Source organism: Rhinoraja longicauda, chromosome 21 (genome assembly GCF_053455715.1).
Source record: "Rhinoraja longicauda isolate Sanriku21f chromosome 21, sRhiLon1.1, whole genome shotgun sequence".
NCBI classification, from domain to species: Eukaryota; Metazoa; Chordata; class Chondrichthyes; order Rajiformes; family Arhynchobatidae; genus Rhinoraja; species Rhinoraja longicauda.
Genome location: NC_135973.1, coordinates 27622497 through 27639516, shown reverse-complemented (window position 1 = coordinate 27639516; position 17020 = coordinate 27622497). Strand labels below are relative to the sequence as shown.

At 44.6% G+C, this 17020-nt stretch overlaps 1 protein-coding gene across 3 annotated transcripts in view; it reads left to right on the top strand.

Annotated features, from left to right (window-relative positions):
* The window catches only part of ccdc78 (coiled-coil domain containing 78), a 66018-nt gene that overhangs the window by 27829 nt on the left and 21169 nt on the right, over positions 1 to 17020 (top strand). For all 3 annotated transcript variants that reach the window (XM_078417485.1, XM_078417484.1, XM_078417486.1), the window contains 5 exons: positions 3849 to 4028; positions 8557 to 8724; positions 11799 to 11843; positions 14123 to 14211; positions 15768 to 15846. In XM_078417485.1, the coding sequence (XP_078273611.1) occupies positions 3849 to 4028; positions 8557 to 8724; positions 11799 to 11843; positions 14123 to 14211; positions 15768 to 15846 (561 nt within the window). The remainder of the gene's footprint in view (positions 1 to 3848; positions 4029 to 8556; positions 8725 to 11798; positions 11844 to 14122; positions 14212 to 15767; positions 15847 to 17020) is intronic.

Here is a 17020-nt window from a genome sequence, read left to right as displayed (position 1 = left end):
ACACTTTATTTACTTGTGCACAAGGAAAGCAGCACAGTCCCAGCTATTCCACTCAGAGAGGTCAACTTTTTTACAAATTTTGCCCCTTGAATTTGTGCGCACTTTAAAAAATTTTTATCATCAATAACAATACGTTATTTCTCAAAACATTAATATACAAATGCAATAACGCTAATACAAGTAAACCTACTGTACATGCTATTTAATCCTTTATTTATTTTTCAATATCAAGAATCGTGCAGTGTTTTCGTCAAGGAATACCCATCCCAAAGCACTGGGGTACGTCAATGAATACCTATCAGTAACATTGATGTGTGTCAATGAATACCTAAAGGTTGTTGTGCTGTACAGCTATCCTAACCTTTTGTCAGACTGCAGTTTCCACAGGCCCACCGAGTCCACGCCGACCAGTGTGGACCCCATACTCTTACACTATCACCACACTCGGGACAATTTACATTTTTATACCAAGCCAATTAACCTACAAATCTGTACGTCTTTGGAGTGTGGGAGGAAACTGAAGATCTCGGAGAAAACCATTGCTGGTCACGGGAGGAACGTACAAACTCCGTACAGACAACACCAGTAGTCGGGATCGAACCCCGGTTTCTGGCACTGCAGACTGCTCCACTGTGCCACCCCACTCGCTGTGTAAAATGTAAACTCCCCCCCCCCCCCCACGTCTCCTCTAAACTTTGACCCTCTCACCTTAAAGCTCTGCCCGCTAGTCTTTGACATGTCCCTCATTTAAGATGCACACCAATTCTGTCAGTAGTTGAAGTTAGGTTCCTGGGCTATTAATTCAGGCCTCTGAATAGCTAGTTTATCTGACCTCTGGGTGACCCGGTGGCGCAGCGGTAGAGCTGCCGCCTCACAGCGCCAGAGACCCGGGTTTGAGACGGGTGCTATCTGTACAGAGTTTGTACGTTTTCCCCGTGACACGTGCGTTTTCTCCGGGTGCTCCGGTTTCCTCCCACACTTCAAACGCGTGCGGGTTTGTAGGTTAATTGGCTGTGCTAACGGTTGTAAGTTGTCCCTGGTGTGTAGGTTAGTGTTCGTGTACGGGGTGGTCATTGGCCGGCGCAGACGTTGTCACGTGCACTGAGGTACCGTGGAAAGCTTTGTATCGCATGCTATCCAAAGAGATCAGTTATACCATACATAAGTACAATGAAGTCAAACCAAAGCACAATAGATAGAGCAAAAAAGAAGATATAGAGTGCAGACTATAGTTCTGAACGTTGTAGCGCATCAGTTCCATTGACAAAGTCCAATGCTTCAATGGGGTAGAGGTGAATCCCCGGACAGTACCCTCGTTTTTGGAAGTACTCTAGTTTAACGAAGTGAAGGGTAAAATGAAGGGTGTGTCTTGTTACCTAAAATTATAGAATTTGATGTTCATACGATTGGGTTGCAAGCTGCCCGAGCAGAACGTGGGGTGCTGTTCCTCCAGTTTGTGTGTGGCCTCACTCGGGTAATGGAGGAGGCCCAGGACAGAAAGACTTGGGGGCCAATTTGCAGTATAAGTAGTTGGACATTTAGGAATGAAATTTCTTTACAATTTCTCACCGTGGAGGACTGTGGATGCTGGGATGGACGGACCTTTGGGCATTTATGGAGTGCAGTGGTGGGTGGGGAGAAGGTCGTTCTGATTTATTCTGGAGTCCCAGCCTCCTCCCTTTGTATTTCTTTTGCAAAAGCTGCACCGTCTCAACCTGTTAAAAAAGATCTTAAGCATGCAGGAAAGAACTGCGGATGCTGGTTTAAATCGAAGATAGACACTAAAAGCTGGAGTAACTCAGCGGGACAGGCAGCATCTCTGGAGAGAAGGAATGGGCGACGTTTCAAACTGAAGAAGAGTCTCCCATTCCTTCTTTCCAGAGATGCTGCCTGTCCCGCTGAGTTACTCCAGCATTTTGTGTCTATAAAAGATCTAAAGTCCTGGGTTACAGTCTGTAGAAAGGAACAAATTCGCCATGACGTCAGTAAGTTGCTGAGCAACCAGAAATTCAGCCAGTGACTCAGAGAGCCTGCATGATTTCTGTTGATTAGAGTTGATTTGGATCACTGTGATTTGTGACCCACACACATCTTTCAGCATCAGTCAGTGCGGCTAATTTGTCTGTGAGTTGCATCTTGATTTCCCCCACTGCTCACCGTTGATGAAAAAAACCACTCAGACTGTTAAGGGTTCATTTACCGTGTGTGTGTGTAGACAATGGAAGGGATAATACATCAAAAGAATTGGACTCCTGCAGATTAAGTGCATTCAGCCATTCGGAGAGTAGCTAGAAATAGAAAAAAATATATCATCAATTTGTTCCCACAATGAACTGAGTAATTGTGGTGGAAAATTGGCGTGAGTGTAAAGTGACGAATGAAACTGTGGTGAACAGAGAAACAAGTGGAGTGTATCGTTTAACTTCAATCCTTTCTTTGAACATGTCCCAAAACAGATTGTGTTTTCCAGAATCTTTACTTAAGATGCCATTCTGAATTGCAGCAAGGGAATCTTTAGCTCAGCCATCTTGGGAAATGTGTGACTCCATCAATAGAACTTTTGTCTAAGTTGGCGGTTGCAGATTGGTGGCGCAGCGGTAGCGTTGCTGCCTTACAGCGCCGGAGAACCAGGTTCGATCCTCACTACAGATGCTTGTCAGTGTTTGTACGTTCTCCCCGTGACCTGCGTGGGTTTTTATCGCGGTTGCCAGCCATTTCAACTCCTTTTCCCATTCCAATACTGACCTTTCTGTCCTGGGCCGCCTCTATTTCCAGAGTGAGGCCACGGGCAAATTGGAGGAACAGCTCCGCATATTTCGCTTGAGTACTGTAGCTTACACCCCAGTGGAATGAACGTTGAACTCTCTAACTTTAAGTAACTCCTAATTCCACTCCTCTCCCCTCCCCCCTTTTTCCACCCTAGTCGTTTAACCAGTCCCACAATTCATTACACTGTATCCTTGTTAAAATCACACCTTTCCTCGCCAATAATGAGCCCGCCAGGGCACCACCCTGCCTGAGGTCATTTGTTGCCGTCCCTGATTGATCCTGGTCTTTTCTCGCCTCCAGCAATTCACCCCCACCACCCCCGTCTGAAGAAGGGTCCCGACCCGAAATGGTGTCTCTCCTTCTCCTCCTGAGACGCTGCCTGACACACCGAGTTACTCCAGCAAGTGGTGTCTATCTTTGAGATAAATTGGACTAGTTTGGGCTCAAGTATCAGTTGCTCCAGGTGCAGTGAGTTCTGAACCTAAAATGTCACAGAAATATAATCCCTGTACTCGCTGGTAATAATTGTAATGCTCATTATTCCGCGATCCTTTCCTGTCTCAATTCAATTTTACTCAGAAGCCTTGATTTTTTGGCACAGTTTCGGAGTTAAACCATTAACGCCCGGAAATACTGGACAATTACTACCACTGGCGTTTCACAAAACTCTGTTAAGATGTTCACATTTCTCACGGTCAATTATGCTGTCACGGCCTGGATAAAGTGGATGTGGAGAGGATGTTTCCACCAGTGGGAGAGTCTAGGACCAGAGGCCACAGCCTCAGAATAAAAGGACGTACCCTTAGAAAGGAGATGAGGAGGAATTTCTTCTCCTTCGTCAGAGGGTGGTGAATCTGTGGAATTCATTGCCACAGACGGCCATGGAGGCCAAATCAATGGACACCTTTAAGGCGGAGATTGACAGATTCTTGGTTAGTGAGGATGTCAGGGGTTATGGGGAGAAGGCAGGAGAATGGGGGCTGAGAGGGGAAGATAGATCAGCCATGGCGGAGTAGACTTGATGGGCCGAATGGCCTGATTCTGTTCCTATAACTTATGAACTTATGAATACTTTGCAGATTTTAATTCTTGAAAACAGAGCGATGGAACTGGAAGGACAGAAGAACAAATGTCTGAACGAATACGAGGTGGCACGGAACCACCTGAAGGCACTCGAGAAAAACCGTCAGGAACTAGCCGATGAATATGTCGCTCTGAAGAGCAATTATACAACACTGAGTAAACGGCATGAAAAGGAGGTGGGTGCATTTAACTAGTGTCACTAGCTAGACAATAACTAGTGTCATTAGTTTAGTTTAGTTTAGTTTAGAGATACAGCGCAGAAACAGAGCCTTCAGCCCACCAGGTCTGCACTGACCAGCGATCCCCGCATATCAGAGATAATAGAGCAGAGCAAGATAGACCACTCGGCCCTAAAAACCGTGGTATGTCATGGCGCCATTTTAGTAGGCAGAAACTTGCAGAAACATTTTTAAAGAAAAATAACAAAAATCTGTGAATTGATGAGATATATTCTGCATTTTTATTGTATCCTCACACATACTGTTCCCCCATAACACTGATTACACTGCGAGAGGCATAGTGAATGGCGGGATTTGCCTACTAAAATGGCGGACGTTACGCTCCTTTGCGTACTACACTTCAGTATAGGCGATTTTGGCGGAGTGGTTCATCTTGCTCCTCTAGTATCTTTGCCGCATATTAACACTATCCTACACACAATAGGCTTTTTACCTTTGCCAAGCCAATTAGCCTACAAACCTGTACGTCTTTGGAGTGTGGGAGGAAACCGAAGATCTCGGAGAAAACCCACGCGGTCACGGGGAGAACGTGCCAACTCCGTACAGACGGCACCTGTAGTCAGGATCGAAACCTGGATTTCCGGCGCTGTATTTGTTGTAAGGCTGCAACTCTACCGCTGCGCCACCGTGCCACACTCACCGTGCCGACATTAACTAATGCCATTAAGCTGGAATGAGTGCAGAGAAGATTTATGAGGTTGTTGCCAGAACTTTAGGTCCTGATCTATAGGGAGAGGTGGGACATTCTAGGACCTTGTTCTTTGGAGTGCAGGAGGCTGAGAGGTGATCTTATAGAGGTGCGTAAAATCATGAAGGGAACAGATAGGGTGAATGCAGAGAGTCTTTTTCCTAGGGCTGGGGAATCAAGAACCAGAGGACATAGGTTTAAGGTATGGGGGTAAAGATTTAATAGAAACCGGAGGGGTAACTATTTCACTCAGAGTGTGGTGGGTGAATGGAATGAGCTGCCGGAGGAGGTAGTTGAGGCAGGTGCAATAACAACATTTAAAAGACACTTGTACAAGTACATGGTCAGGAAAGATTTAGAAGGATGCTAGACTAAGTGGACCCGTTGGGCCCAAACCTCTCCTGCATTGGTGCAGCACCCTCCCCTCTCCTCTCCCTCTCCCTCCCCCCCCCCTCCCACTCTCCCCTCCCCCCCCCCCACCTCCCTCCCTCCCTAGGAGATAGATTTAAACTTTAAAATGTGAATAACTTAAAAAATATAACACTGATTTCAATGAAACCTCTTCCATTAGCACCAAAGGGACAACGGTGAGTAAGGTGGGCCTAAAATTGTCATGCTATCGTGTAACTTTTTGGCTGTAGTTCAGGAACAAACAAACAAGAGTTTTAGTATGTAGATCGGCCAAATGGGACACAGTTAGTTAGGGCACCTTGGTTGCATGGACCTGTTGGGCCGAAGGGCCTGTTTTTATGCTGTATGACTCTATGACTCTAGACAATTATGTGTTTGTTCCATTTAAATCTTATCAAGCGATTTATTTTTGATGTGGCATGGATAGGAAAGATTTAGAGGGATAAAAGGGCCAAATGCAGGCAAATGGGACTAGTTTAATTTAGCTTAGTTTCGTTTATTATCATGTGTACCTTGGTACAGGTGACAATATTGCGTGCTATCCAGTCAGTGGAAAGACTACACATGATTACAATCAAGCTGTCCACAGTGCACAGATACAGGATGAAGGGAATAACATATAGTGCAAGACCAAAGTTGAGTAAAACTCCATTAAAGATAGTCCGAGGGTCTACAACGAAGTAGATGGTAGGTCAGGACCGCTCTCTGGTTGGTGAAAGGATGGTTCAGCTTAGATGAAGGGGCATCTTGGTCGGCGCCGGTGAGTTGGACTGAGAGGCCATTTTCTGTGCTTTAAGACGATAACTGGTTGACTGGGCTCGTATTCACTGGAACCTAGAAGGATGAGAAGGGGATCTTATAGAAACATTTAAAATTCTTAAGGGATTGGACAGGCTAGATGCAGGAAAAATGTTCCCCATGTTGGGGGAGTCCAGAACCAGGGGTCACCGTTTAAGAATAAGGGGTAGGCCATTTAGGACTGGTGTGAGGAAAAACATTTTCTCCCAGATAGTTGTGAATCTGTGGAATTCTCTGCCACAGAAGGTTGTGGAGGCCAATTCACTGGATGTTTTCAAGAGACAGTTCGATATACTGTAGCTGTTAGGGCTAATGGAATCAATGGATATGGGGAAGAAGCAGGAACGGGGTACTGATTTTGGATGATCAGCCATGATCACATTGAATGGTGGTGCTGGGGCTCGAAGGGCCGAATAGCCTACTCCTGCACCTATTTTCTATGTTTCTATGTCTATGTCTCTGTAACACTCGTGCTGTAGTGGGAATTCCTTGACACTACGTACCTCAGTACGCGCCTCAATACCAAATTTGGGCAGATTGTTTTCTCAGCTCTGCAAAACAGACTTAACATCAATTTTCATTTTCAAGAAAGTATGGTATACTTAAGTGGACCATCTCAGACAATTTCCTTTTTTTCCTTTTCTATAGTACTGAGTCTTTTAAAAAAATATATAGATCCGTTGCTGTGAAATTTTTCTGTTTCCAGAGGCTATTAGTTTATTTTGCAATTTCTGCACTGCACCAAATTTTGTTTTGCGATCACTTGATTTGGAGTTTGAATTAACTGAGGAGATATGGGTATATGGATGAGAGAACATGCAAAAGTACCATGTGTAGGAAGGAACCGCAGATGCTGGTTCCAGATAGACACAAAATGCCTTAGTAACTCAACAGGTTGGGCAGCATCTCTGGAGAAAAAGTATAGGTGACGTTTCGGGTCGAGAAACTTTTTCAGACATGTTTAATTTTCAGACCATGTTGTATTGCCATATAAACTACGTATCCGGTAAATTGATGATCACATTTCAGCTGCTATCATTCTTCACCAGGAGGTATGGTAGAGATTTCCACTTGAAAGGAGCTCTCATAAATGTGACAGTGAAAGTCAGAGAGGGGGGTAAATATGGTGCGTACAGGGTGACTGTGCACAGCATGAATGGATCCTGACAGCCAGTGACTGGTGAATGGCAGTCAACAACAAGTTCGTGTGGGAAGGAACTGCAGATACTGGTTTACACCGAAGGTAGACACAAAATGTTGGAGTAACTCAGCGGGACAAGGCAGCATCTCTGGGTGACGTTTCGGGTTGAGACCCTTCTTCAGTCTGAATTCAGTCTTCTGTCCTGCTGAGTTAGACAACATATTAGATTTTGTCCACTCACACACAGGAACATAGCACATCAACATGGACTGAGTGCATACAAACACAGAAGAGGCAGGCAGGAGAGAATGGGTTGAGAGGGAAAATAGATACATGATTGAATGGTGAAGCAGACTTGATGGGCTGAATGGCCTAATTTTGCTCCTATGTCTTATGGCAGTGGAGTGTTAGGGTGGGGACATTTCTAAATAGTAGCAAGGAGCTGGCAGAGATCAAGGGCTATGGATTATGTGCGGCAAAACCTGCTCTCACCACCTCTGCTACCAGTATTGACTAAAGGAAACTGCAGACAATTAATTAACTCAAACAAATGCAAAACACTCACGTCCTTTCTTACACTTACCCTAAACAATCGTAGCACCACAAATGTCACATACCACGTATAACAAATACCACATGTAAAACCGGGGTACACTTACACTAAATACACTTACAAAGAAATACACTTACCTCGTGTTGTGCGTTTCCTTTCTGCCCCAAACTGATGCTGTTTCTTCTCCATTGAATCCACCTACTGTCTTGCTCTGCTGCCTTTTGACATCTCCTTTAAGGCCTGACGCAAACTCTGTCCGAGAATTCCCAGCTCCCCAATAGCGACATCGATCGTGCTATAAAACCTCCACAACCCACCTCTACTACACGTATATTTGCTTTCCATCCTCGTCGCTCAACCTCTGCTGCCAAATCTACATATCTAAGCTTTTTCCTTTCATAAGCTATACTAGGTTCCATGTTCAATGCTTGAGTTGGAACCTCAAAGGTTTTAGTTGTCAAACAGAAACAAACTATTGTACTTCAGTAGCTATTCCCACGACATTCCAGACAATTTAATATCCTCTTCGAGACATCTAGCTCTACACAACCTAGATCACAAATATACAACAATACCAGAAAGTCTAGAAAGCAAATTAAAGTTCTTAAAACACACTAACTCAGTAGGAAGAAAAATTTAAGAAAATACAACATGGTTTTTTAAACAACAGACACAAGGAAAAGATAACAATAAAAATATTACTTAGATGATATATTTTTTTAAACATTAGACTAGAGGAAAAATCTCACAAATAGGAGGGAGGATTCAAGTAAAAATATTCTATGTAATTTTTTCCAGTGAAGTTTCTATTAAGATTTCAGTCCGCGAGGCTTTGATGGATCGATGACTGTGAACGATATCTGTTTTGTGACAGGTTTCAAGGAATGATGAGCTGAGCATGGAGCTCCTGAACTTTGCCAATTCCAGGAATTCCCTGATCAAGGAACAGGACCAGCACGTGAAAACCCGAGCCATTTACGACGAAGCTGCCGTGGAGTTAAGCAGAGTGAAGGATCTTGTGGCCAGACTCAGCAGTCAGAAGGTGGACACAACCTCTTTTCCATGAACGTGGTTACGTTTTACTCACTGGCCTCTGCCCAGCCCATCTCGCACCTTTAGATATGAAGGCCGCATAAATGCAACATGCACGAGTCAAGTAGTTTCTAAAGGGGCCACTGTCTATGTGGTATGGACCGAAGATTAGGCCTTCAAAGATGTAAGAATTATAGAGCCAGACAGCTCAGCATGGAACAGGCCATTCAACCCACCATGCTGACGCAGACCATCAGGGATGGAATCAAAGGGGAGTTGTTGGCGGGTGTTTTCCTGATTGGAGGCCCACGACCAGTGGAGATCCTCAGGGTTGAGATGTTGATGGTGGGTCATCACTGAGCTCCTTCTGGAGGTCCCCCCAGTTCAGATGGTGAGGCGTTCCTGAACTTTGATAGAGCAGTGACAGGGTCATACACTGATTAGCCAAAACATTATGACCTGATGAGCCAAAACATTATGACCACTTGCCTAATATGCTGTTGGTCCTCCGTATGCAGCCCCATACACAGCAGGGTGCGATGCACTGTGTATTGTGACACATTCCTCCCGTGACCACCATTAAAATTTTCTGTGACTTGTGCCACAGTAGGCCTTCTGTCGGTTCGGACCAGACGGGATAGCCTTCGTTGCCCTCGCGCATCGAAGAGACTTGGGCGCCCAACACCCTGTCGCCGGTTTGTGGTTTGTCCCTCCTCGAACCACTGTCGGTAGGTATTCACCACTGCTGACCGGAAACTGTGGATGCTGGGTAATGCACCACCCCACAAGACTTGCCGTTTCAGAGGTGCTCTGACCCAGTCATCTGGCCATAACAATTTGGCCCTTGTCAAAGTCGCTCAGGTCTTTACTCCTGCCCATTTCTCCTGCATCCAACACATCAACTTCAAGAACTGACTGTTCACTTGCTGCCTAATATATCCCACCCCTTGACAGGTGCCATTGTAGCAAGATAATCAATGTTATTCACTTCATCTGTCAGTGGTCATAATGTTTTGGCTCACAAAATGCTGGAGTAACTCAGCAGGTCTGGCAGCATCTCAGGAGAGAAGGAACGGGTGATGTTTCGGGTGGAGACCCAGTCTGAAGAAGGGTCTCGACCCGAAACGTCACCCATTCCTTCTCTCCTGAGATGCTGCCTGACCTGCTGAGTTACTCCAGCATTTTGTGAATAAATACCTTCGATTTGTACCAGCATCTGCAGTTATTTTCTTACACATAATGTTTTGGCTATTCGGTGTAGAAGCAAACAGTACAAAAACAGGTCCTAAGGACCATCATGCTCATGTCAGTCATCAAGGACTTATTTAATTTAAGGGCATCACATTGGGGAGTCAGGTTCAATCCTGACCTCTGGTTCTGTCTGTGTGGCATTTACACGTTCTCCCTGTGACCGTGTGGGCTTTCTCCCGGTGCTCCGGTTTCCTTCCACATCCCAAAGACGTGCAGGTTTGTAGATTAATTGGCCTCTGTAAATTTCCCCTCGAGTGTAAGTATTTATGCAGCATTTAGGGGCGGCACGGTGGCGCAGCGGTAGAGTTGCTGCCTTTCAGCGCCAAAGACCCGGGTTCAATCCTGACTACGGGTGCTGTCTGTACGGAGTTTGTACGTTCTCCCTGTAACCGCGCGGGTTTTCTCCGGATGCACAGGTTTCCCCCACACTCCAAAAACGTATAAATTATAGGTCAATTGGCTTCAGGAAGAAAAATGGTTAATTATCCCTAGTGTGTGGGATAGTACTGGGGTACAGGGATCGCTGGTCGGCATGGACATTGTGGGATGAAAGGTCTGTTTCATAAGGTCATAAGGTCATGTGATCGGAGCAGAATTAGGCCATTCGGCCCATCAAGTCTACTCCGCCATTCAATCATGGCTGATCTATATCTCCCCCCTAAGCCCATTCTCCTGCCTTCTCCCCATAACCGATGACACCTGTACGCATTGTATCTCTAAAGTCTAAACCTGAACTTCCCATTCTCTGCATCTAATCCCATCAATGTATCTTCCCTTCCTTTTGGAATCCATTCGGCCCATCGGTTCCATACCATCTCCCAGCAGAATATTCCATTCTCCCCCATTTCCCAGTCACTTTGCAACTTATTCTCTCGCACACATTCACGATTCCCCTTTAGTTATTTTACCACTTACTTATCTAATAGTTCATTTACAGTAGCCAATTAATCGACCACCGCATCATTTGGATGTAGAGGAAAAAACCCATGAGTTCACAGGGAGAATTTGCCAGGATCACATTAGATTTCTGGAGGAAAAGGGAACTGCAGATGCTGGTTTAAAAAAACAAAAAAACACACAAAGTGCTGGAGTAACTCAGCGGGTCAGGCAGCATCTCTGGAGAACATGGATAGGTCACATTTCGAGGGTTGGGACCCTTCTTCAGACAGGGTGACGTTTCAGTTTGGGGTCCTTTTTCAGACTAAACAAATGTCCTGACCTTAAATGTCACCTATCCATGTTTTCCAGAGACGCTGTCTGACCCGCTGAGTTACTCCAGCACTTTGTGGAGTTGTGAAGCATTAACTACCATCCAACCACCCTTCTAATCCTTTTCTTCCTTGTATAATCTTTTTTCCCCAAACGTACCCTATTCATTTAGTTTCTCAATCACTACTTGTTAACCTTTGTTAACATTGAAGCCATCAGGTGATGCATTAGCGTGTAAACGTACCCCAGACTGCTCAATCTTTCCTGATAGGTACAGCCTTACAGTTCCGGTTTCACTCCATTAATCGCACCTGCTATGGAGGCCAGATTCAATTATAATTCTACATCACATAATATAATTCTATATCTTGAATCAATAATTCAATTCTAATGAAATATTGTCATTTTGTGGCAACTTCCCAGTTTTGGGGAGTATTGCAAGAAACAACACTTTGGTTGGACTCCTTGTTTGAAGATGCCAATATTATAGAAATCCACGGAAGCCTCAGAAAATGTCTGCAGACGTGCTTAAACCATTAAACTTCACAGCCCATCGGTTGTATTTTAGGTAGTAAACTTACAATGATGTTAATCAGTTTGCCTTTCCATCCATGGGCCATCAAGACTGAAGAGGCTTCTGAATACGAACATGCCACGTTAGTGAGAAACGTAAGTGTTAATTGAAAGGTGTTTAAAAATGTAGAATTGTTCTGAACCTGTAGCTGCCTTGAGCTCATGTTAAAATGTGGCCATTTCACCTGATGGTTGACTTGTTTCATGCAACTCTAAGACTAGTAAAAAATATATTATAGGTTCTAGTTTAAGTTAGAACTCGCATAGATTCAAAAGCAAACAAATCATTTGAATGATGATGAGTGACTGCAACTTATAATCATGTTATAAAAGCATGGCATGCTGGAAATAACTCAACAGCATCACTCCGCATCCCTAAACCTAATTTTGTTTCCCTCTCCACAGATGCTACATGACTCAGTAGGTCTTGTTTTTCATTTTAAACATGCAGACTTTAGACTTTAGACTTTAGAGATACGGCAGGGTGGCACAGCGGTAGAGTTTCTGACTTATAGGGTGATCAAGAAGGTTTTCAGTACATTGGCCTCCAACAGCCTGGAGATTGAGTATAGAAGCTGGGATCATATCATATCATATCATATCATATATCTACAGCCGGAAACAGGCCTTTTCGGCCCTCCAAGTCCGTGCCGCCCAGTGATCCCCGTACATTAACACTATCCTACACCCACTAGGGACAATTTTTACATTTACCCAGCCAATTAACCTACATACCTGTACGTCTGGGATGTTATGCTGCAGTTGTACAAGACGTCGGTGAAGCCGCATTTGGAGTAATGTGTTCAGTTTTGGTCACCCTGCTGTAGGAAGGATTTGTTTAGCTGGAAAGAATGCAGAGAAGGTTTGCAAGGATCTTGCCAGGACTTGAGAGCTATAAAGAGAGGTTTGGAAGGCAAGTACTTTATTCCTTGGAGTGCAGGAGGCTGAGGGGTGCATAAAATCACGAGGGGGATAGTAGGGTGAATGCACAGTCTTTTACCCAGAGTAGGGGAATCACGAACCAGAGGACATATGTTGAAGGGAGAGGTAATAGGATTTAATAGGAACCTGAGGTGAAACTTTATCACAGACAGGCTGGTGGGTATATGGAATGAGCTGGCAGAATTTAAAAGACATTTAGACAGGCACATGGATAGGAAAGCTTTAGAGGGATATATATGGCCTAAATGTGGGCAGCTGGGATTAGTATAGATGGAGCATCTTGGTCGGCATGGGAAAATATGGCTGAAGGGCCTATTTCTGTGTTGCATGCGTATATGTGATAGGAAAGATGGTGTCAAGCTGGAAATGATGAAGAGAAGATATATGAGGTTGTTGCCAGGGATTAAGGGCCTGAACTATGGGGAGAGGTTGAGCAGGCTAGGAGCACAGGAGGGTGAATGAATGAATGAATAAATGAATAAATGAATAAATGAATAAATGAATGAATAAGTTTATTGGCCAAGTATGTGCATATACAAGGAATGTGCCTTGGTGCTCCGCTCACAAATGGCAACACAAACATACAGTTAACAATTAAGAATAAAGCATAACCACATCAAAACAATAAGGATACAATATTACGGTCTAAACATGTGGGTGAAAATAAACCAGAGCAAAAAAGCAACTACAGACTTTGGTTGTTGAGTAGAACTATCACTCGTGGAAAAAAGCTGTTTTTATGTCTGACTGTGGCTGCTTTGACAGTCCGGAGTCGCCTTCCAGAGGGAAGTGCTTCAAAGAGTTTGTGGCCAGGGTGAGAGGGGTCAGAGATAATCTTGCCCGCTCGCTTCCTGGCCCTTACAGTGTACAGTTCGTCAATGGGGGGAAGGTTGCAGCCAACAACCTTCTCAGCTGTGCGAACGATCCACTGCAGCCTTCGGAGGTCGTGCTTGGTGGCTGAGCCAAAGCAGACCATGAGGGGGTAATCTTATAGAGGTGTACAAAATCATGAGAGCAACAGATCGCATAGACACTCAATGTATCTTGCCCATAGTAGGGGAATCAAGAACCAGAGGACCCAGGTTTAAGGTGAGGGGGGAAGATTTAATAGAAACGTAAAGGGTAACTTTTTTACACAAAGGGTGGTGGCCAGGGGAGGTTGCTAAGGCAGGTACCATTTGCAATATTTAAGAAACATTTAGACAGGTACATGGATAGGACAGGCTTAGAGGGAATTGAGCCAAACGCAGGCAGGTGGGACTAGTGTAGATGGGCCATGTTGGCCGGTGTGGGCGTGTTGGGCTGAAGGTCCTGTTTCCACTCTGTAAGACTCTATGACTCTATAACTTTGAAACTTGTTGAACCCGTTGCCTCTTTTTGACTTGTGCATTCTTGATGTTTAAATTTGCTTGAGACCGATGCTTTTACCTCAGTTGTTAGGTAACCAGGATCAGATCAAAGACCAAATAGACGTAATGAAGCTAAACCACGAGAAGCAGCAAAATGCAATGGAAGAACGGATGTAAGTACGCCACCATGGGCCAATGTTCAAATTGGCAAGGATTACGGTTAGATGAGATCAATTTAATTGCATTGCGCAGTAATGATATTGGTTGAGAGCAAAGATACTAGAGGAGCAAAATGAACCACTCCGTCGAAATCGCCTATATTGAAGTGTAGTACGCAAAGGAGCATAACGTCCGCCATTTTAGTAAGCAAAACCCGAGGTCTGTTATGCCTCTCCAAGTGTAATCAGTGTTGTGGGGGAACAGTATGTGTGATGATACCATAAAAATGCAGAATATATCTCATCTATCAATTCACAGATTTTTGTTATTTTTCTTTTTAAATGTTTCTGCGAGTTTCTGCCTACTAAAATGGCCCCATGACATGCTACGGTTTTTAGGGTCGAGTGGTCTGTCTTGCTCTGCTCCATTATCTTTGGTTGAGAGTGTGTCATTATTTTTCCGCACCTTTATTCCTCCCAAGTTTGTTTCATAAAGATATTTGGAGATCCCCTTAAATCAAATAACATCTGGGAATTATCTTATATTTCTTCTGAATCTCAGCACAAAAGGCCACTTCTTTCACATCTCTGCTTTCTTCCCATGTTTGATCTGCCAGATCAGTGAACTGTGATCCATGCTTGGGTACAGAAGAGAGAGAGCTGTATATCAATAAACTAAATGGAGACACAGTGAACTAAGGATTCTGGAAACAAAAGAACAGCAAATGCTCCTTTATTCCAAAGATAGACTCAAAGTGCAGGAGTAAGTCAGCGAGACAGGAATAATGCTAGAGAAAACAATAAGTCTGAAGAAGGGTCCTGACCAGAAACCTCACCCATCCTTTTTCTCCCGCTGAGTTTCTCCAGGACTTTGCGTCTATCTTCTGCAGATTCTGGAATCTTGCATATAACACAAAAAAGCTGGACTAACTTAACGGGTCAGGCAGCCTTTCTGGAGGAATAGGATCGGTGACGTTTCATTTGTTGTCTATTGAAACGACACCTATCCATGTCTCCCGAGATACTTCCTGATCCACTGAGTCACTCCAGCACTTTATTTTCAATAAACTAAATGAAGTTATGGGAGATGGTGGGTGGATGGGAGGAAACTTTGTTTATTTAATGTATTTCTATCTTGTATTATGCGACCCCTTTACTAGGTTGGCACAGTGGCACAGCGGTAGAGTTCCTGCCTTACAGCGCCAGAGACCCGGGTTCAATCCTGACTATGGGTCTTGTCTGTACGGAGTTTGTACCTTCTCCCTGTGACCACATGGGTTTTCTCCAGGTGATCCAGTTTCCTCCCACACTCCAAAGACTTACAGGTTTGTAGGTTAATTGGCTTTGGTAAAATTGTAAATTGTCCCTAGTGTGCAGGATTCAATGGGCCGAAGGGGCTGCTTCTGCACTGTATCGTCGAAAGTATTAGCCCTGAGTGGGTTTGCCAGTAGGTTTGATATTATGCTGCTCGTACATCCTGGTAGATTTTGTTAGCGCAATATTATATAACCGCTTGTAAACCTCTCGCTCACCATGTGTTGAACTTAAAATCTTTCTGATCTCTGCTCCAGTGTAAAGATGGGCAAAGAACTTCAAGAGGCCAAAAGAGCTATTCGAAACACACAACACAAACTGGCAGAGCAAACAGTGGTGAGTTGTTGATGAGTTTGCAGATAATTAGAGTCATAGAGACATGCAGCACAAAACAGGCCCTTTGGACCAACTCATCCGTGTTGACCAAGATGCCCCCATCTGTGCCATCCTCATTTGCCTGCATTTGGCTCATCATCCCTCTGATCCTTTCCTATCCATGTACCTGTGCAAGTGCCTTTTAAATGCTGTTATAGTACCCGCCTCAACTACCTGCACTGGCAGCTTGTTCCATACACATACCACCTCTTGAGTGAAAAAGTTGTCCTTCAGGTTTGGCCCTCTCACAAAAACCTATGTCCGCCGGTTTTTGATTCCTGGTCTCTGGGTAAAAGACTCTACCCATGCCCCTCATGATTTTATAGTTATAGAAGGCTGTCTCCTTCGTGTTGTGCCTTTCAATGCAATAGCAATCGCCTCCTGATTCAAAACCTTTGTTAAATGATAGTGTAAATAGGGAGAACCTATATCTTAGAGCGAAGGGTTCTGCCCTGGTCAGAAACCAGGGGGCATAGCTGTAAATAACCACTGCCTCACATCGCCAGTGACCCAGGTTCAATTCTTACCTCTGGTGTTGTCTATGCGAAGAAAGCATGTTCTCCCTGTGACTGTGTGGGTTCCCTCCGGGTGCTCCAGTTTCCTCCCACATCCCAAAGATGTTTGACTATGTAGGTTAGTTTCCCTCTGTAAAATTGCCCTGAGTATGTAGGGAGCGGTTGAGAAAGAGGGACATCATTGACCTACGTGGACGGGTGATTGAAAGTCGCCATGGACTCGATGGGTCAAAGGGCCTGTTTCCATGCTGTATCTCAAAACTCAGCAAAATTCTACAAATAACAGTATAGCACAGGAAAAGGCCCATAATATCCATGTCAAACATGATGTCAGATTAGACTAATCTCTTCTGCCTGCACATAATCCATATCCCTCCGTTCCCTATATATCCACGTGCCTATGCAAAAGCCTCTTAAATGTCACTGTGTAGCGACCATAGAGAATGGTCCAGGTCGTCGAACCCTCGGATTGGCCAGCGAGGTCACGTGGGAACGCGACCATGGGGATTGGTCCAGGGAGCGACATCGCTGATTGGCCAGCGATGTCATGTGCGCGTTTGGCGCCCGTTTTAGTCAGTTCGGCGAAGTCTTCAAGGAAGACAGTAAGTTTGTATTGGTTG